A 22,448-nucleotide genomic window follows, 5' to 3' on the forward strand; every position below is an offset into this window, starting at 1 on the left:
TGAACTTTGTTTGTTATTTGTAATAGAACAAAACGGACCGACAGTCTGTTTCTAACATTGCAAGAGAATATTCTCTTTTCCTTTTTATTTGGCCCCTTTCGCCTTCGTAATCGACATGTGCATCAAACACAAGACGTAAACGTTTATAGCGACTGTTCCTCTCAACAGCAGTGAGCACCGATATATTCTAAAGGATCTCCATGCCTAATTCACAGTACAGTTACAGAGCATGACAATACATTCTTTCGTTTTATAATTCAACAATTAATTTCAATCATATCTTGTTTATCATCAGTTGATGGTATAAAAATCGCCAAACTGAAAAAAACCCATATGAAATTAAAATGGAAAAATGACAATCACATTTTTTGTTTAACTTTAATAATCATATTTAAAAAAAGAAATTTGATAATTTCTTCTTTTTTTTTTCTTTTTTTTATAAAATGTAAAATCACGTAATTCATAACCAAAATGAAAAATGAAAGAGAAAAAAAAACCAAGATAACAGAGATCCGTCTTTTATTTTATTAAAACGGTACAAATTGGTGGTCAGGGCTTAGTACCGGTATATTGACTACATTGACCAAGAAAGCCCCGTAGACCAGTTACACGCCTTCTGTCACATCTGTGTCCTACTAGTATATGAACGACAAGGGTTAACTAACAACTTAATTGTGTAGCAAATGACATGACCAGAATCAACTTTCGTAGTGATTTTTCGCCAGTTACACCGCCTTCTGTCACATCTGTGTTATAAGGACCTTTTTAACAAATATCCATTCATTTGGTCGTAGTCATACATATATATAAAGAACGACAAAGGTTAACTAACAACTGAATTGTATAGCAAATGACATGTATTCACAAGCTTTTTTTATCGTCACAACTTTCCGATTTTATATCTTTATCAGTGATTTTTCGCTTTAAAGCAGTAAATGGTGATAAATTCTACACATTATAGTCCCGAACACACATGCGCTCGGTGACCTCAAAATATCGACGAAATATGTACATTTTTCTGTAAAATTCATAAAAAACAGAAATTTACGTCATGTTTGTGACGTCATTACGTACATATGGCGTCATTACTAACGAAAATATTCAGTGCTTTGAAGTCAGTTTTCTTAATTAAATATAATCAAAGTTTGATTTGGGGGCAAATATTGGTTATTACTGAATAAAGTTCTTTTTGTTTTTATTCCAAATTTAAGGAATGTTCCGTCTACTAAATCAATAAATATGGCTCAGAGCAGGTTGTGACCGATCAACAGGGGATGTTTACAGGGATTTCAACGTTTTTTACTGTTCAAATGTGTTAAAAGTTATCTTCATTTTTTTTCAATTCGTAAATGCTATGGACGTTATAATGACCTTTTTAACAAATATAACCTTTCATTTGGTCGTATATTGACTGACGTGCTTCATACATATATACCCTTTGTTAATTTTTGTTTTTATTTCAAATTTATTTTGGAATTTCACAGAAATTTCTATTACCATGGCAACACCGTTCATCCACTAAATCAATTAATATGGCTCAGAGCGGGTTGAATTTGAAATTTCTATTTTTAGTAACCATGGCAACACCGTTCATCGAAATCAAAACTGATACACAGAATTGTGATGTTTACTACTTGTGTAGTTATATTGAAATCTAAAACTTTAGGAGGATCATTTTGAAAGAATTTCACAGAAATTTCTATTTTTATACTCTGTTTACATGTTATTTGTATTGCTTGTAGATTTTTTAGGAGGAGTAGCATTTTGAAAGAATTTCACTGAAATTTCTATTTTTTATCTTCAGTTTTTTCATTTAAAAAGAAATATTATCAACAGTTTTTAACAAAACTTTTAAAGGGGCTAGAATTTCACAGAAATTTCTATTTTTAGTAACCAAGGCAACACCGTTCATCGAAATTAAAAACCGATACACAGAATTGTTTTTAGACCATTGTGTGAGTTACATTGAAATCCTGTAGGAGGAGTAGCATTTTGAAAGAAGAGCTCCATATAAAGATATAATAAAATGATCAAATTTTAAAACAAAAATTGATGAAATTTTCTTTTCCAAATGATAGTTGACAGCTTAAGATATCATATCTAAAAAATTAAGTTATATCTGGTGGTTAATAAAAAAAAAATAATTTGTTGACCCCTAGCCTCCTTAACAAAATCTTCCTAAAGAAGATGTCATTATTTCTTCAATTAAAGTCGCTGCGTATATTTTCCCTCAAGGAAGAATAATTAGTTTTCATGTGCATAAACTAAGCCAATATATAATGAGGACGTGTTTTGGATAAAATTGTCGAAATGATTTTTTAAAAAAATTAATAAATTTCATGCAACATCTAAAGTTTATAATTTTGTTCTTTGAAATAATGAGAATTACAGCTACTATGAATTCTGACATTATCGAATATTTTAAACAAAGCTATAGAAACTTATACTTCTATACATTTCAACGTTTGCCCTAAAATGTAATACGTGTATATGGAGATAACGAACAGTATTCAAGCTCAAACTCAAATAATACAAAATAGAAACTGAGCAAACACAAACCTCCGAATCATCAGAGGTGGAATCAGGTGCCATGGAGGAGAGAGCAACACCTACCAACCGGTCACACCCGCCGTGTGGTCCTTAATTTTCATTATCGGGAAATAATGGAAAATATCCATCGACAATTCATTGTGTAAAGAATGGCCTAATTATTAGTATGAAAAACTTTATTCAGCATTTGACTCAATGATAAATTGTTTTTGCTGACAAGGTCATTGTATCGACCAAAGAACTTGCGAAATAATGGCCTTAAACGAGATAGCTAATATTCTTGTTTCAGCAACTTATTTGTCAATAATTTACCCTGTTTTAGAAATTGTACATTTGTACAGCATTTTTGTGTATCTACTCAACTTAGAGATATAAAACCTGTATGCAGGTGATGAAGGTATATTGTTTCATAAGTAAGGGATGCTGATGATTGAAAAGTTAAAGTTCGTTTATTATAAGGCTTGGTTGTTAGATTACCATTAACGTCCTTTTCAAGTAAGATATCCAAATATGAAACAGATGTGTCAGACGCTGTGGTATCTTTTATTTCAAGCTCACTGGAATATATCATATCGATATAAGAATGGAAAGAACCATTGTCAATTGACAGTTTGTCGTCGATATATATCTACATTGTAAATAAAGAGTTGAAGGCCACGGCAAGTGTTTAATTCTTTTTACGTATAAGATTTCAGACAAATTCTGCTTCATATGAATACAAAAATAGGTCATCTAACAACGGGGCGCAATTGGTATCCATTTGAATTCCAATTAATTGTTGAAGACCTGGTCTCCAAAAACCACAAGCATGTAGATATTGTCAATCAAAAACTCAAGCATCTTTTTAAAATCAACTTCTGAGTACATGAACTTGTATGTACAATCAAATTGTTTTTTAGCAAAATAATTTTGCAAATGACTACTGACAGGGTAAGTAAATTTACGAGTTCCATTTTTATTGAAAAAGCAGCTGTCAATGATATAAAAAAACTTTAATTTATCGTTGGGAATGATTGTGCATAAAGTTGAAAAGTCATAAGTTTTTAAGCTGTTGATTTAGATAAAATCTTGTGATTTCAAATTTTCCAAAAGTTCCTTGGAAATTTTAAGTATCCACATCTGATTTACACCACTCCTCGAATATATTGTTGCACAGTACTCTTAAAGTTTCTCATCGTTACTATAATACCATATCTTCGTGAGGAGTAAAGAGAGAGGCTTAGCTGAGCATTTACTGGAACCCGCAATGTATCTTTTAGAGAAGTTTTTGGTTTCCAATATAGATACAAACAAAGACAATGATGTTACTTGCTTTGTCAGCTGGTACCAGTGCGTATTGATCATGTAATCTCTCCAATTCTTTTTCCCTTCTAGATGGCTTTCATATTGCTCAATCTTTTGAAGCAGGATTATAAAATACACATACATTCGATACATTTAATCCATTCTAAATAAAGTGTCAATGTCTTCTTTTTCATGTCTGACCCATTCAGATATCAATCTAATTAAAATTAGATCCTTTACGCTCCTGTAATTTTTGTTATGTCGCTGTAAGGCGACATAAGAAAATTAATGAGAGTAAAAGATCTAATTTTAATTAGATTGTTCAGATATAGACATCGTAATACAACGTAAAACTTTACAAAAATTAGAATAAACACAAAGCGAAAACACGAAGTGAATCACGAAGCTTTGTTGCAGCTGCAGGACAAATACTATGATCACGATTGTCTCGGCCAATCATGCCGATTCTATTTTACTAGCGATTACTTATATGAGGTATTAATAAATTGTTTTCTTTAATTTTTCTCCTATTTATTTTCGTAAATTTTATGGTCGTTAGCAAAAATAATCTCTCAAGGAGTCGTGTTTTTTGATGACTTAATTCAAACCTTTGTTTTTATATTGAATTTGACTATGGAATGTTCCGTCTAGTTGAAGCTGAACAATACAAAGGGCTCACGGCGGGTGTGACCGGTCGACAGGGATGCTTACTTCTCCTCGGGCACCTTATCCCACCTCTGGAATTCCAGGGATCCGTAATTATGGCCTAGGCACCTTATCCCACAACTGGAATTCCAGGGATCAGTAATTATATGGTCTCTGGAATTTCGTAATTATGGCCTAGGCACCTTATACCTCTGGAAGATATGGCCTGTATCCCACAACTGTTTCAGTACTTATGGCCTCTTCACGTACAGATTTATAATTTTCAAAGATTTTTTTGCGATGGATTACTATTTGTTATGTTCACCTTTTCATTTTTAAGATTTTATAGCAGTTGTGACTTTTTAATTTTTTATCAACCCCCGTAAAATTATTGCCATTTTCGTACACTTTTAAAAACAAATTTGTCATCATTTATTATTTATTTTTATTTTTGAGTAATCAAAAGACCTTGTTTAACGTCATTTTTCTTTGTTCTTTAGTGTAATTCCAAAAAATAAAAATAATTAATAAAGAAGAAGCTTGGTTGCCACATCTACAATGTAATTAGTGATACATAACATATGCAGGGATACCTTCCAGTCCTGACGTTACGACTGATAAACTTTCTGAAAGATGAAAAAAGAAAAAAGTAGGCAAATTGGTAGCAAAAAAAAAAGAATAATAATAATAAATCTACATAGTTCATTTCGAATTTATAATTAAGGAGGTACTAGTATTCTACTGATTTTGTTGAGGTGTCAGCCATTAATTACGGAACTCCTCTGCTTTTTTACATAGAAATAAGCATAATTTTTTTGTCCATAATCTCTTTAATATAATCCCATTTTGATTCGTTGTATTTTGATTTTTTTTAAAAAATATTTTGAAAGTTTGATTTCAGATCATACAATTTCAGAAAAAGAAATATTTTTTTTTTCATTAGGAACTCTGTTCATTAAAGATCCAAAGAAGTCTGGTTTCCTACGATTTTTGAGTAACGAAACTGGAAAGTTAAACACCATCAAATCAATTTTGTTGATTCGTAAACATTGATGTTATTTCCTTTTTAAGTTCCTCCACATTCAAGCAGTATATAATTGGATTTATGACAGAATTCAGAATGACACCAAAAGAAAGAACGGTATAACTCACACGAGAAAACGAGGACCATATACCCCAAAATGCCATAGGACCCGAAAGAAGCAAGAGAGTTAAAGTTACAATACTGACAAGTTTCATCGACTTTATAAAACGCTTTCGTTTGATCTGAGCTAATCGTTCCATAGTCGATTCGATTGGAGAGATGACGTTGTTATCTGTTTTCTTGTATCCTTTTCGAACACTCCATAAAACAAGCATATAAAATACAACTGTCAAAAATAAAAGAAGAGAGTTCATCGAATAGTATACTCCCCTGAAAATGGAAAAATTATCAGAGTATATAGATTGCAGGGTACATTTTCCATTTTGAGGTGAAACTGGGGAACATACCAAGACTAACATTACTATCCAAGATAAAGTGTACACAAGGTATTTCTTATTTCCAGTCCATAACATTTGGTTGACCTTTCTCTCCGAGATGACCAAGTAACGGTTTAAACTGATGTAAAATATCTGTGCTAACGACATTTGAATTGCTGCACACCACAAGCAGAAAAGAACAACACAGGCTAAAGTCATTTTCACCCCGGTTACACTGTTGTTTCCCGTAAATAGAATTCCATAAAAAATCACATCCAGACCTAATATCAGATCACTGAAGGAAAGAAAAAACACGAGATTATAATGAATGTTGTTTCTCAGCTTTCGGTTTCGTGCGGCGGCTATAAGAATTAACAAATTTTCCAGCAAAACAATAATTCCTAAACACACAATAACAGACCGCTGTATTAGTGTCGAAACAGAATCCAGGTTTTCACCAGTATTACTGAGCTGCCCCGATGAATTCGAGCCAGCCTCCATATTGGAACTGTTTTCGTGAATTCCAAAGGACATATCGACAAGAGAACTTCACAGGTAAGCGAAAAAGAGCTTTGTGTAGTGAAAAAGAAATAAAAAATCAGGATTCGGTTACATCAATATTTGATGATTTATTAAAGGTTCATTAAATTTAGAATTCCGTAAATTCTGTTGTATCGAAGTTTTAATGAAGGAATAAGTCATCACGCAGTACAGAAAGTTTCCAATTCCTAGTTTTTCTGTCAAGTGACACTCCTATGAAGAACTAGCAATAATCCAAAGGAATTCTTCAATTTAACTACACTGTGGGACGTGGAGACCGATGCTTCGGTTGAGACCGTATAAACGGAGGTCCCGTGTCGCAGCAGGTGCTGGCATAAAAAAGATCCTTCACTGCTCAATGGTCAGAGAGAATCAGAGTGTGTTTCTTCGATATTCGGAAGAAATAAACTTGCAATTCAATGAAGCGCATTGAAGTGGTAGAATTTTCCGTTTGGATGAAACGTTTTGAGTCATGTTTTGAACGTCATTTATCATATAATGACACGCCCATTTCTTAAAAAAAGAAAAGAAATATTCATTGTAATTGTCACTCTTCGTGACAAGCAAAATGAGTTACACCGAAACAGAGATTTTTTAAAGGTATGAGAGAGAGAGAGAGTTAAACAGGTCGGGTATACTACCTTATATGGAAGGCAATTTTCAACACGAGACGATGTTTTCGTCACACCCGTTCAATTGAATGAGTCCCAAAGCATGACAGTCTACTTTGTGTTTACGATTCTGGTGAGCTTGAGATAAAAGATACCTCAGAGTATGGCACATCTGTTTCATACTTGGATATTTTACTTGAAAAATTAAGACGTAAAAATAGTAATCTAACAACCAAGCTCTATGATAAACGTGACGACTTTAACTTTTCTATCGTCAACTTCCCTTACTTATGCAGCAATATACCTTCATCATCTGAGTACGGAAGTTATATATATCAGTTGATTTGATACGCAAGAGCATGCTCTAGGTATGAACAATTTCTAAAACGAGGTAAATTATTGACAGGCAAGTTGATGAAACAAGGATATCAACAGTCTTCTTCAAAGTCATCATTACGTAAATTCTATGGTCGATACAATGACCTTGTCAGCAAATACAATTTATCATTGAGACAAAAGCTGACTGACGTTTTTCATATTATACAATTATGGACTTCAGTGTAGGTCGATATGTGGTTATAAGGACTCGTGGCAATTGATATTGACCGAAGACACAAAAAGTGATAGCAATCGAGCCTGCGAGGTCGCTATTATTTTCTGTGTCTGAGGTCAATATCAAAATTTTAATTTGTGGGTTTTGTCTGTCTATTTGTCAGAAATGTTAATCGAAATATATGAAAGAACTGCGAACGATACTATTGTTCTCCCGCCTACCCCCAAGTCAATTTTCAAAAAATAACATATTCGATTTTTTTTTACAGATACTGATATGAATTTTCATAAAACATTAATTATTTGGGAAAACAAAGAGATAACTCTAAAATTTTGGTAAAACTTGTGTTTTTCATTAAAGAAATCAACAGAAAACGAAAAATATTTTAAAAACATCTTTCCCCCCGTAACACAAAAATTCCTTTTTACAGGTAAAATGGACTGCTATTTCACAATTTCACAACAAAGCCTTTTGTGTGTCACGGGGGGGGGGGGGAACATAAAAAGGAACATTTAATCATATCCAAAACGATTTCAAAATATGGTGATGCTTGAAAGTCCGATTTCAATGGGAAATACCGTCTACCCCCTTTTTTCAAGAGCTGGAGTTATGGATAATTTACTAATTAGCGTTGGTATTAAGACAATTCATCAATTTCCATTGAACTGTTCTTTGTATTAAACAAAGAATATATTGACAAATTGCCATTTATATTGAATTAAATGGTTGCAAAATGTAGGCGGAAATCTAGAGTTAGCGTGCGTATTTCTTTACAGCAACCAATGTCTGTTTTATACACACATGAGCAGGTGGATTTCAATGAACAAAAATGATATAATGGGCATCAAATATGGGTACCGTCCTTAGCGACAAGGACATACAATAACCAATGTACTATTTGCGAAAATTCAACAAAGGATGTATTCACTTTGACAAAAGAATTGACCTATAGGAGAAAATAATTTCCCGGAAAAAGTGACATTGAATAATTAATCTTTATTTGTTGTTTTCTACCGTATATATGTCTAAATTTTTCAAATTTGTAATTTATACCTAATATTTATTATTTACAACTTTACAATAAACCTCCAAAATTGGCCAAAACACCATTTTGTCCGTTAAAGCGTTGATTTTTGCATGTATTTTGGCCTAGAAGTCCTTCAGGGCAGGCCTGCCCCTAAATAAAACTGTAAAATTTTGATAGGTATGGATGTAAAGAATAATTTAAGATAGGATTTTTTTAGGGGCACCCCTGCCCTAGGATCGAAATTCACAAAAAACCTACAAAAAATAAGGAAACCTGATTTTGATAATCTGCTTAAAATTTATGCCTCAATTTCATAGTCAGACTAGCTTAGGTGATATAAGTGCTGGCTTTTAAACTATCGAACTTTCTTTTTAAAGTCGGGGGTTCGAGTCCACCTGGTACCACACTTTTAAAGTTTTAATTTTTCGCTTCTTCAAAGACTATTTTAATTTTTTTTTATAGACTTATGCATTTTCTTTCAATCATCTATCCTATATGCATGCCCATTCTTGATATAAGAAACACTAACGAGAGATCAGATCGTAACAATCCAATGTACAGTTGTCAGTCAGGTGGAACAATATAAGCATGCACACTTTCTCCGAGGACAAGAATAGCTCACTTTGTGTTACTCGATACAGGTATTCTTGGCAGCATTAAGCTGCGATTTGATATTCCTTAGAATTTAATCACATTGACTTTGGCTACATATATCAGTAACTGTTTTCCTTGGATTTCATTTAGGCCTATATAATTTGCACACATTAATGGCATGATTTATTATATTCACGGATAAATAGCCTAGACGTAAAGAATAGAATTTCAGAGATAGTAGACATTACCATTACATATATGCACAATGAGAAGTAAAGAAAAATATCAATTATTACATTTGTAGATAACAAACTCATAAAATCAATGAAAGGGTTCCTCCTATCTCTATTCACTAACATAAAGATTTAGAAAAAGAAATGTTATATGTATTCAGCCTAATGTTTTTAATCGGAACGGAAATCGACAAGCTTTTTGTAGAAAATAAAACCAAGCCCAGTCCTATAGGTCAAATCCCTATTTAGAATGAAGTGATCCTTATCACTGATTATGTTTGACTTTAAAACACATAGCAAATTCAATCTGCATCATTTAGGGAGTAATTCACAATGTTTTAAAGAAACCTTTGACAGTAAAAAAGCTAATACTCAAAGGTCACCCTATGTTTTGAAAAATTAGTGAAGACGACAGCTTGTAAAAATATCTAAACAATTATTTTTAAAAAATCAAACGTGCCATCCACGTTTGTCTGAAATTCAAAAAGATAATGAGACTTGAATGCATTGCTTTAGACCCTCAAAACTATAATGTACAATAAAATGCACTTGACAAAACAGCAAACGCCTGAAAAGAGCAAAGAATTGCAAGGACAGAAAGACAAATTATATGCTATTTTCTGAAATATTAGTGGTCTTGGTGTTCAAATTCTTATATGGGAGGCAGTTCAATTTCTGGAGGAGTCTAAAAAACATTTGGAGATAAACAGGAAGTTAATGTTTTGTCACAGTGACACACCAACAATATTCGCCAGATCTTTCAACCTTTGACTTGTTTAAACTTTCAAGTACAGAAAATCATAGGATCTGCCATATTCCAGTATACGAAGGGACACACTCAACAATGTGTTCTAAAAACAATTAGAAATTAGATAAAAATATTACGGATATGTACGTATGCCTCTTAAAGATGAAAGATCAAACACCAACCGTTATGACCAAGGTTAATGTTTTTAAAGGTCAAAGTCAAAGATAAAATCAAACACACCTAAGAAAAGGACTTTTCACAAGAAACACACATGTAAAATATAAAAGCTCTGGCACCAACTGTTATATTATGGTCAAGGTTAAAGGGTGTTTTTTTTCAACAAAAAAGCCAAACTTTACGGTCAAACTCAAAATTGTTGATATTGAAAAGAAGGTTTAGTCACAAAAAAATTGACCTGCAAAATTCAAAAGCCCTAGCTCTTATTCTTCAAAAGTTACTGCCAAAGGATAAAGTGTTTTAAGTCTAGGTCAAAAGGTAAATAAATATTCAAGGAAAGGTCTTGTTTCAAGTATTAAGAATTAAAATGATAATAAACGCGTTGATGTCTCCCCCGCATTTCCATACATCCGTTTCCATGGCAACTGCCATAGAGTTACTATCACAAATATTTAAGATATTTTTTAATTTAAAATATTCAACAAGTGTCTTTATTCTCATTTGTAATTTTCAACCAATTTGACTTATAAATGAATGAAATATTAAGAAATTCCACGAACTTTTGGATCAACCCTCGTATTCATTGAAACAAGTCCTTTCGTTTGCAAACTTTTTTTTCGTTTTTTTTCCTTTGGAGATTAATTAAACTATATTCTTACTTCAGTGAAAATAGCAGGATTTCAAACATATTTAATCCTTACTAGTTGTTAATTCTTTTTTTTCAAGATCAACAAGCGTGATGAAAAAGAAGATAAATTATATGGTGAGCATTGTAAGTTGTATCTTAAGCATTTCAAACATCTACACAATATTGAATACGTTTTCATTGTTTGATGATATCCTTAGACAATGTTTTTTTTCATTTAAAAAAAAGTTGTTTGCACCTTTAGATAAAAAATCTATTTTTAAGTTTTAATTTATCAGACTTTATATTGTGTTTATTCTACAATTTAATTTCTTTTTGCTATCAGTTGAAAAATTGATTGATTTTGATCAGTTTTAATGCAAAGATGTAAATAACGGAAAATCCGTTTTAATGATCTTTCTTTAAATATTTTTTTTAAATCAAGACAAAATCAGATTTTTGTCTTGACCTCTATTTTTAAAAAATTCTACATAATGTTTCAATTCTTATAATAAATTTGGATTCTTTAATGCTAATTGAATTATATTCAATTAAATCCGCGTGATTAAAGTCCATACGGAAAACCTCTAGTGAGGAACTATATACCGGTATTTAGTGGCGGAAGGTGATTTTTAAGATAAAAAAAAAAAAAATCAATTTTCCTCTTTCAAAGTATTCAGTAATTGTTAATTTTGGATTCCTTTTTTTTCATGCAGCTTGTACACGGAATAATTTCAGAGTCCTATATATTGAATAAACTTTCATGAATTCTATCATGATATTTGGCAAATATATCAAACATATCGTGAAACATGTGAAAGTACTTGTAATAAATAACCCAATTTAAGCTTTAAATTTGCACTATTTTAGCAATACCTAAATATAAGACTATTAGTAATATTAATATATCCCCAACTTTATTTCATTTATATTTTCAACCACTCTGCTTAAAATGTCATAAATTTCAAATGATTTCAAAAATTTTTAACACTAGAAAAATAACATTTTTTGATTATAGAAAGGTCAAATAATTTACTATGTGAAGTAATTGGATAACATTTTTCTTGTCACAGTTTTTAAATGTGACTATTTTATGATAAAACAAGATGTGTTTGTAAAACATTATGTGCCCGGCGGCAACAAAGTCTGAAAAGCTATTTTTAGCATATAAGTCACAATCAAAGTTACAAGGTCATTGACTTTGATGTTATTTGAAAGAGCTTAATTGGTGGCGTATGAATACCAAATATGAAGTCTTTATCTTTCACGGTTCAAAACTTATGGAGAAGGTTACAGTTGACAAAAGACAGACAAGCAAACAAACAAACAGATAAACAGACAAACAAGCAAACAGACAGACAGGAAAACAAATTTACGCCCTCGATATATCGATCCAGCTCAAAAGACAGTGTTTGATCCAATAATTCATTTGAATAAAAAGGGTCATATAAATTATTCCGTAGTGCTAATAGAAGCGCACTATAACCCCCTTTTTATGCGCCTGGATCGATAGATCGGGGGTGCATATTGTTTTTGTGCTGTCTGTCTGTTTATCTGCCTGTTGTCAGCTTAAACCTTTGCCATAACTTTTGAACTATGAGAGACAAAGACTCCATGTTTGGTATGCTAACTTTACTAATTACATGTATAAGCTGATTCAAATGATACCAAGGTCAATGACTTTGTGACCTTGACTGTGACCTACTAGTATACGCTAAAAATAGCATTTCGGTGATAGAGACTTCATATTTGGTATGCATACTCCACTAATCAAGTTCTTTCAAATGACACAAGGTTAATGACCTTGTGACCTTGACTGTGACCTATATGCTAAAAATAGCTTTTTTCGAAATTTGTTGCCACCGGGTTCAGTGTTTCAAAGACATATCTTGTTTGTTTTGATTTTTTAATTAAGTTATGTGTGTAGATTCTGTTTTTGTATTCAGAATCAGATGACAGATAGCAATAAGACACCTGAGTTTACTCAAGTGACCTTAAAATACAATTTAGTTGGAAGCAGATATGTCAGATATTTTTTTATTTCAAGCTCACAGAGATATATTGTATAGGCATAAGAATGGAAATAACCATTGTTAATTGACAATGTGTCGTCCAGATATCTAAATGTCGAGTTGAAGGCCACAGCAAGTGTTTAATTCTTTTCTTCTATAAGATTTTGGACAAATTCTGCTTTGTATGTCTGAATACAAAAACAGATCTACTAATAACAGGGCACAATTGGTACCCATGAGAATTCCAATAGATTTTCAGATGACCTGGTCTCCAAAAACCACATAAATGTTGTCCATCAGAAACTTGGGCATCTTTCTAATATGAACTTCAGAGTACTTGTGTGTACAATCAGAAAGTTTTTAACAAAATAATTTTGCAAATGACCAATGACAAGGTAAGTAAATTTACAAATTCCATTTTTATTAAAAAAACAAAACAATTGTAAATGACATCAAATAGCTGAATCTATAATATCAGTATTATCACAGCATATATTCATGATGTTTGCAGCTGAATTTAATGTCGGTTGTAGTAGTAACTCCAGTGAAACTCTAACTCCAGAATTTTTTTCCATTTCATAAACATAGGTAATCAAAGATTACGAAGCTCACCTCGACGAATGTTATCAGTTTAAGTAATGCAAATCTCACATCATATTTTCTTAATATTTAGTATTCATCCCAACAACAATTTTCTTGCAAGTTGTGTTTAACCCCTTACATGGCATATACACATTTCTAAGCCTGTAGCGTGAAAAATATGTATATGTATAGTGTAAACAAATATTCATAACTATTAATAATGCAGATATCAAGGTCTTCAAGTTCATTCGGATTGATCTGTAGCCAAAACTTTAACCAAGTCTCTTGTATGGAAAATATAGATCAGATCCAGCATCCGAAGCAAGTCTGATAGTGTCCATCCTTAGATGCATCATCCATGCAAGTTTGGTTTAGCTAGGGCTTATAGTTACTTGGGAATGAAAATGTAGGTCAGATCCAGCATCCGAAGCAAGTCTGGTAGTGTCCATCCCTAGATACATCATCCATGCAAGTTTCGTTTAGCTAGGGCTTATAGATACTTGGGAATGAAAATATAGGTCAGATACAGCATCCGAAGCTAGTCTGGTAATGTCCATCCCTAGATGAATCATCCATGCAAGTCTGGTCCAAACAGGGCTTATAGTTACTTGGGAATGAAAATGTAGGTCAGATCCAGCATCCGAAGCAAGTCTGGTAGTGTACATCTCTAGATGCATCATCCATGCAAGTTTGGTCCAAATAGGGCTTATAGTTCCTGTGCAATGGACCTGCTCCAAAAACTTTAACCTGGTCACTCATCTGGAAAATGAAGGTCAGATCCAGCATCCGAAGCAAGTTTGGTAGTGTACATCCCTAGATGCATCATCCATGCAAGTTTGGTCCGAGTAGGGCTTATAGTTCCTTGGGAATGGACCTGCTCCAAAAACTTTAACCTGGTCACTCATCTGGAAAATGTAGGTCAGATCCAGCATCCGAAGCAAGTCTGGTTGTATACATCCCTAGATGCCTCATCCATGCAAGTTTGGTCTGGGTAGGGCTTATAATTCCTTGGGAATGGACCTACTCTAAAAACTTTAACCTGCTCCAAAAACTTTAACCAGGTCACTCATCTGGAAAATGTAGGTCAGATCCAGCATCCGAAGCAAGTCTGGTAGTGTACATCCCTAGATGCATCATCCATGCAAATTTGGTCCCGGTAGGGCTTATAGTTCTGTGGAAATGGACCTGCTCCAAAAACTTTAACCTGCTCCAAAAACTTTAACCAGATCACTCATCTAGAAAATGTAGATCAGATCCAGCATCCGAAGCAAGTCTGGTAGTGTACATCCCTAGATGAATCATCCATGCAAGTTTGGTTCAGGTAGGGCTTAAAGTTACTTGGGAATGGACTTGCTCCTAAAACTTTAACCTGGGACGCCAACGCTAACGCCGACGCCGACACCGACGCCGACGCCGACGCCAACGCCGGGGGTATAGCATAAGCTCATCTCGACTTCGTCGAGGTGAGCTAAAAAATCTTCACAAGAGTCCTGTATATTTCTTTGTCTGAAAGGAGACAAATGCCAAGGTGATAATCAAAACTTCCATTTTCAAAGGTTCCAAATCTCACTTATGCTGTTCTAGACCTAATCTTATCAATGGCTCTATCATGTTCTCCAAGTCTTCTATTTTTAGAAAATCATATGCTTTTGTAAAAGTGAAAGTAGGTCTATCCTTTTCTGAGCGATTGATGTTTCCATCTTTAATCCTCTGGAACTGGTCATCTGTCATTTTTAGTGCAGTAAATGTGACCTAAATAAGAGGGGAAAATAGGAAATTTAAAATTAAAAAAGGACTAGGATTATCTACTGCAATCAGATTTGCAAAGGAAATATTAGTAAAAAGATATAGATGGAAACAAATATATAATGAAGAATTTCAATAAATTTTATGGTCTCTTAAGATTTTTTCGAATTGCTCATACAAAAATCTCTTGAATTTGAAATCCAAAAAAAAAACTTACATGTGTCTCTTGGACAACCAAACCAAGTATCAAATTACATCTATTTGACTGCTTATAATTCACCAACAATTTTCCTGCATGTTGCCCAATAAGTTGATTTGACAGGGTTGGAAAATCTTTTTCCACTGTTGTAGAGCAAGAAGCTGATGATGAAGATACTTCTTCTGTTGAAAACCGCTTCCTCAATTTTTCTTGTGCTTTCCTGCTTGGAGATTGAGATTTTTGGTGGTCTTTTAACAAAGGTCTTTCTCTCTCCACCTGAAAATGTTACAAGTGAATGAAATTAAGTGGAAAATTATTTGACTTTTCATTTTAAATGGGTTTACGCAATATTTAAGGAGGGAAAGGGGTTGGATGTTTTTTATTCAAAAAAGTTTAAAATATTTTTTTTACATAGCAGTGTAAATTTCCAAACGAAATTTATAAGAAATTTACAACTTCCAACCCCCTGTAATCATTATAACACAGGAAGAACCTCGTCATGGGACAGAAGAATACACAATAAGGAATACTGGACGTGTACATAAATTGGCATATTAAAAATTTAGTGCAATCACTGGGTAGTGAGTGGTTAGTGCATTCATTAATCAGCGCTATGCCCATGTCCCCGCTTTATATTGTATGTACAAATTTATTAGAAATTTACAACTTCCAACCCCTTGTAACCATTATAACACAGGAAGAACCTTGTCATGGGACAGAATAAACAATAAGGAATACTGGACGTGTACATAAATTGGCACATTAAAAATTTAGCGCAATCACTGGGTAGTGGTTAGTGCATTCATAAATCAGCGCTATGCCCATGTCCCCGCTTTATATTGTATGTACAGATGATTTTTTAATGGTATTCATGAATTAGCACATTGTTGTCCACACCAAAGCTGCTAAAATATGAAGCCTGCATTTTAAGTACACATACAGTATCTTTAATCATTGAATCATATAATTGCTCCCATCAAATTTGAGGTAAGAAGATATAATTATACATGTATCTTAATATTTACATTTCCAATGTCTTTGTCTGAGATAAAATTACAAATTGTAAATGTACTTTATTTCCCCATCAATGTATTGGCGCGGTTCCAAAAAAAACACGTGCAGGGTGGAACAAACAGCTAGACAAAAGCAGGCCTTGGAGCATGTGGATTGGCGGAATCAAAGCATGTAAATATAAGGAATAACTGTCTTATTTTTCAATTTCATGACGATGATCAATCGATTGGCTTGCGTGGTAATTTCATGCATAAATGCCTTCGGCGTTTATGCAAATTATCACACAACCCAATCGATTGATCACATCATGAAATCGAAAAATAAGACAGTTATTCCTTAAATGAAGTAAAAAATTACCATAACCAATAAATAAACAAACTCTACAATACCTCACAAGTGGCCACTGTATGAGAATTTCTCATTTCATTCCAACAGTGACTAGAGTAAACAATATCTGGAGCCCCATAAACTTCAGTATCCTTGATATTCATTTTCTGCATCTCAGAGCAAGCCATTAAACTAATGAATAAAAAAAGATAATGAAACCTATTGTTAAGTTTTTAATATGGTTAATTGTAACTATGCAGTACAATACATGTACATGTATAATGATGGTTAGTTAAGTTTACAAATCATGGAAGATGATACATTAACAAAAGCAGCCATGCATTATTTTGGTGAATTTTTAATGACACATAAGACATGAATGTCCCACTCAGGGTTCAATGCAATGTAATAAAATTTGTATTACTGTGTTTATAAAGTTTCCTGAAAATAACTTGAACAGCTTTTTGACTTTATTATGCAATAAATTGTCATCAGGAAGATCAAGGTGAACAAAATTAGGACAAAGTCGATAAATTCTCTCTAAATAATGTAACAGTGATAAGTTTACATAAAAGTATATCTTGAATAGGTTCTTTTCATCTAACCTAAAAACACACTACGACAGGAGGATGGAATACCAACACAACAATCTACTAGAGGTACTGTGAACAACGAGCTCACTAAATGATACACCCCACCTCCCATAATGTCCATGTTTTGCTATATATATTGTTTTACGGTAACATGTAAGAGGAATAACTCATGGTATCTAATGTTATTCAGAAGCCACCACATCTCACATCATAGGTAAGAATATAATGGCAATGTCCATGTTTTGCTATGGTAAACCTAAAATACGTGCCGGATCAAAAAGTAAAATAGGAGGTGCACAATGGCAATATGTAATAAAGATTCTGTGAAAGTTTCATTAAATTTTACTCAGTGGTATAAGAGGAGTTGCGGATAAGAGATGGGTACCCCAACGTGTAACAGACAGACTGACCGACGTACAGCTAGACGGACGGACATACCGATTACAGTATACCATCCCACTTTTGAAGCGGGGGATATAATAATACATGTATACAGTAAAACACACTTATAGCAAATATGCTTATAATAAATTGAGGCTTGCAGTGAAGTGATTTTTCAAGGCATTAAAATATAATTGAGAACCTAACATATAATATAACATGTCAGAAGCAGAGTCTTCATCTCAGGCAGTTCGTTATAAGTGTGTTTTATATAATGTATGCCCCTGCTATATTGAAGATGTGGCATTAAAACATTTCTAAAATCATGTCTGTCATACAGACAAACATGATAAAAGCACCAAACAGAACATACCTTACAAAACTATACATTCCAAACATATTTGTTAATGTTTCAAATAGATGCTGGAAATGACATTGATGATTCTGAATGCCCTCCTCCTTGTTTTCAACCATCTTATGTAAAATGTGTGCAAACATTTTTCCATTTGTGTGAAATCTACCAAAAAAAAAAAAACTCAGAATGTTCACAATACAGTGGATTCCATTTAATCTGATAGCGGTTAAACGAATATTTCGGCTAATCTGATACAATATCAGAGCACAAAACCATTTCTTATATATTCATTAATAATTTCACCTGATATTCTGATAGGAAAATATTGGATTTTCGTTTTATCTGATACAAAAATTTCGCCTATCATAGTGATTTTCATAATAATTGTCTTGTTCACACCTCTACCTTCCGTATGTAAATCCTTTGTTTACACAAGTTTGACACTTTCACTCAAATTACGACAATGAGGGGATTAGTCACGGCTGAACGCATGCCAGCACCTTAAGTAATAGTTTAACTTTCTCATAGTTCATCTTTAGTTATTACACTGTTATCTAGAACTTGATGAAACCGACTTAAAACTTTGAGATAACTGAGTACGCTCAAGATTCAATGTAACTTCTACATATCTGTGCAGGTACTTCAAATATTCATGTAGATCACTATATTTTCGTGACAGCTTATTTTCGCATGTTAGTATTAGCAAGACAAATTTTCGTGAGCTCTGGTATCTGTTATATATTATCTTTTGAAACACAAACATAAGCGAGAATACAATTTTCACGAGCAGACAGTCTCATGTAATTATATTAAATTAAGTTTTCGCGATGCAAATATTAGGTTGGGGAAAAATTTTTTACCTGTAAAACCATAATTTAAGACTCTCTGGTACTTCATCAGGTATAAACGAACACTGGTATCTATCATCTGCATACATGTCTAAACCTCTCAAAGATTTCCTGCTTAGATCACCAAAAGTCACATAGTTTATTTTAGCTAACATCTCCATAAATTTACTTTGTTGGACATATTTAACTAAAGACGCAATTTTTTCCTCTCCTTCATCTGATGCCAGCCTTCGTACCTCACAGATTTGAAGCCCTGTTTTCTGAATCTTTCTGTGTATGAGGTCCAAAGGTGATATATCTGGTCGAAAAGATACGTTAATATTCAGGTTTTCAATGTGTTTCCTCTCCCAGTCACTAAGGTTTTGGGGAACCATTAAGTCATGACCAATATCACAACTGAGTTGCAATGAACCCTGCTGAATGGAGTTCGGTTTACTTCTTTCACTGTCAGTGTCGCTTTCTGGATTTGACAAGTTTGAAGCATCTTTACCTGCAGAGCTTCCTTCCCTAGAATTGAACTTTTGACAGCCTTCAATTTCATTGTAACAAAAGGTTTCTTCTGATTTTGAGCAAACTTGTTTACATCTCTTCGGTTCTGACGCCATCTTTGGTCACTATAACACATGAACAAACATCGGTAAATCCGGAATGAAATTTGATTTTAAAAAGAATGGGTGGACTTAACTGGCCAGAGAAAATGTCGTAAATTTAAGTTTCATGAAATCTTTATTTTTTCCATCATATAAACCCCCGATATCTTAACTGTGTATTCATGGTACGGACGTGAATTTAAAACGATCTTTTCGAAGTAAACTAAATAAATATCGAAGGCATGGTGCATGGAGATTTCTTGAATATCAATAGATAATCAGGGTCACGCGTTTTCCATTGTCTGAACACATAGTCAGCGCATGTTTGTCGGCTGTTCTTACGAAAACTGTAGTTGTATATTGAACAAAATAATGTTATATTTAAAGGAGAAGTTCCGACAAACGTGCGCTCACACTAAATTTTACAAAAAAACATGTTCAAAATAAACTTCTAGCTTCCATTGTTATGACTGCGATTGACCTGTTAAATATTACAATTCATCACGTGATGTCCACCTGCGAGTGTACTCGAGAAAACAGTTACATTGTATTCTTCAACCTGACCTCGATCTAACTCGTGTCTTTGAGCGTGTTTTGTTGCCTTTTTCAGAATTTAGCAAATTATATATTGTTTTAATTTTGCGTGTCATCACATTTTTAAAATATTTTCATATTGACATCGCTGTAATATGCCAAACACGTATTCGAATTTTTGGTTAGAGAGAAGGATAGAGAGAGAGATGTCAACAATGACGCCGATCGATAGCCCCGCCTCCTATAAATATTGATTGTGTGACATAAAAACCACTCCGGGTACATGTCGAATTCCGGAAGACGACACTCGTGTATCGTTGCTTCAATGTTGATACATGACAACAGGGCATTGTTTTAGCACAAATGTTCCACCCAGTATAACCAAGTATATGTAGCCCTTTCCATTGCTCGTAATATATTTGGGATTCACTTCATTTTAAGCTTGGTAGAGGAATCGCAAAAAGATCCAAAATAGGGCGTTAAGTCCACCCATTCTTTAGCAACCAATGAAGATTTTTAAAAAGAAATATTTTGGTAGTTATTGAATTTATTTCAAAATTAGCTAATCTGAGCCGAAAGCTCTGGTGAGCTTTTCTGATCACAATTTGTCTGTAGTACGTCCGTCTGCCTGTCAACTTTTAAATGTCAGAAGGGTCTCATCCTCTTTCAAGGGGAGATAATTATGAAAAAGGGAAAAACTGATGGTATGTTTTAAAAATCTTCTCAAGAACAACTGGGTCGGGAAAGATGTGAAATTTGGATTGTTAAGCGTAAACTTTCTGAACAAACGGTAGATTAAAAACTCAAAATGTTAAGTGCAAAGATTAGTTTTTGAAATTTGAAATTTGAACATTTAAGGTAAAAATCTAAAAATACTAAAATTTTAAAACCTGATTGTAAACCACTTTGAAAATTTAGATTTTTGTTCTAAAACATTACATTTTCAATATACACGTACCAAATGAATACAACTGAGTTTTTGAAATTTAGATATTTGAACTAATATACTAACATTCTAAAAATCAAAATCATTTTAGAAATTTGAATCGTCAAGCGTTTCACGGATCTGAAAAGAAAAGTTAACTTGCATTTTAAAAATTCATTTCTGACTTGAATTAAAATGATTATTTTTACGTGAGCACAAAACTTTTTAAAGAATGAATATAATTAAATAATTCAATCTCCTGACTAAAAACACCCGATAGAAGGTCAACTGCTATCGTTTTTAAGTGTTGTAATTCGCATTTCTTGAAAGAAAAAAAAGAAGAATGAATTTTTTAAAACGATGACAATTCCGTCCCAGAGATAATTTGCATGAATATTTCAGGTAATTTATTTCTCGGTGGACAGATTTGAATTTGAATCAATCTAGCTCTAAAAGTGTACTTGCATTATGTGAGTGCATTATATGTAGATGTATATATCTGACAGTGTTGATACCTCTGACCGAGAGACAATAATTCTCTCTACACAAGGGAATTTTTTTTACAGCCTAAATTCATTTCTGTGATCTGTTTTCAAATTAGACAAATAATTAAGGAATAGTTCATCATATATCCGATCTTCGACAAAATTAGTTTGTTAAAAATCTCATAAATGAACTAAAAGCACTGAGCTCATAAAATACACCCCCCGCCTTACATATTATGATTATAATGGCAAAGCACATGTTTTGCTCTTTGAGATCCGGAATTAATAAGTACCAGATCAAAAAGTAAAATAGGAGGTGCCCATGCAATGGCATTATGTGATAAAGAATCAAAGTATATCATTTAAATTTATTCAGTGGTATAAGAGGAGTTGCGGAAAGTAGTTGTGTATATCCTTCAATATTATAGAAAGAATGACAGTTTCCATGTTTTGTTGTGGGAACCTCAAAATGTGTGTTGGATCAAAAAGTAAAAAAAAAAAAAGAGGTGCACAAAGGTACTATGTAAAGATTCTGTGAATGTCCCATTAAATTTCACTCAGTGGTATATATACCCTCCCACTTTTCAAGCGCGGGGTGGAGGGGGGGGTTATAAAACACAGCATTTCATTGAAGATGATAAATAGAAAGATGTTGGAGTTTATGATTATCAATATCTATATACTATTTGGGGACGAAGTCTTCCTACAATCTGTTGGAATTCCGATGGACACTAATTGTGCCCCTGGCTTGTTTTTGTACTTTATTAAGAAACTTTAGAAATAATAAAAATTCACAAGGAGAAGGAGAG

General features: G+C 33.2%; 1 protein-coding gene across 1 annotated transcript; it reads right to left on the bottom strand.

Annotated features, from left to right (window-relative positions):
- Positions 1–15,117: 15,117 nt before the first annotated feature.
- On the bottom strand, positions 15,118–19,714 carry LOC134265709 (uncharacterized). The gene is made up of 5 exons (XM_062747930.1): positions 19,118–19,714; positions 18,276–18,419; positions 16,991–17,120; positions 15,606–15,863; positions 15,118–15,394 (listed from the first exon to the last, which is right to left on the bottom strand). Exons 1-5 carry the CDS (start codon positions 19,708–19,710, stop codon positions 15,209–15,211), a joined length of 1,311 nt encoding a protein of 436 aa, XP_062603914.1. The 5' UTR covers positions 19,711–19,714; the 3' UTR covers positions 15,118–15,208.
- Positions 19,715–22,448: the final 2,734 nt, after the last annotated feature.

The sequence above is a fragment of the Saccostrea cucullata genome, unplaced genomic scaffold, assembly GCF_032062105.1.
Source record: "Saccostrea cucullata isolate Sc308-1 unplaced genomic scaffold, CSIRO_AGI_Scuc_v1 ctg280, whole genome shotgun sequence".
Classification (NCBI taxonomy): Eukaryota; Metazoa; Mollusca; class Bivalvia; order Ostreida; family Ostreidae; genus Saccostrea; species Saccostrea cuccullata.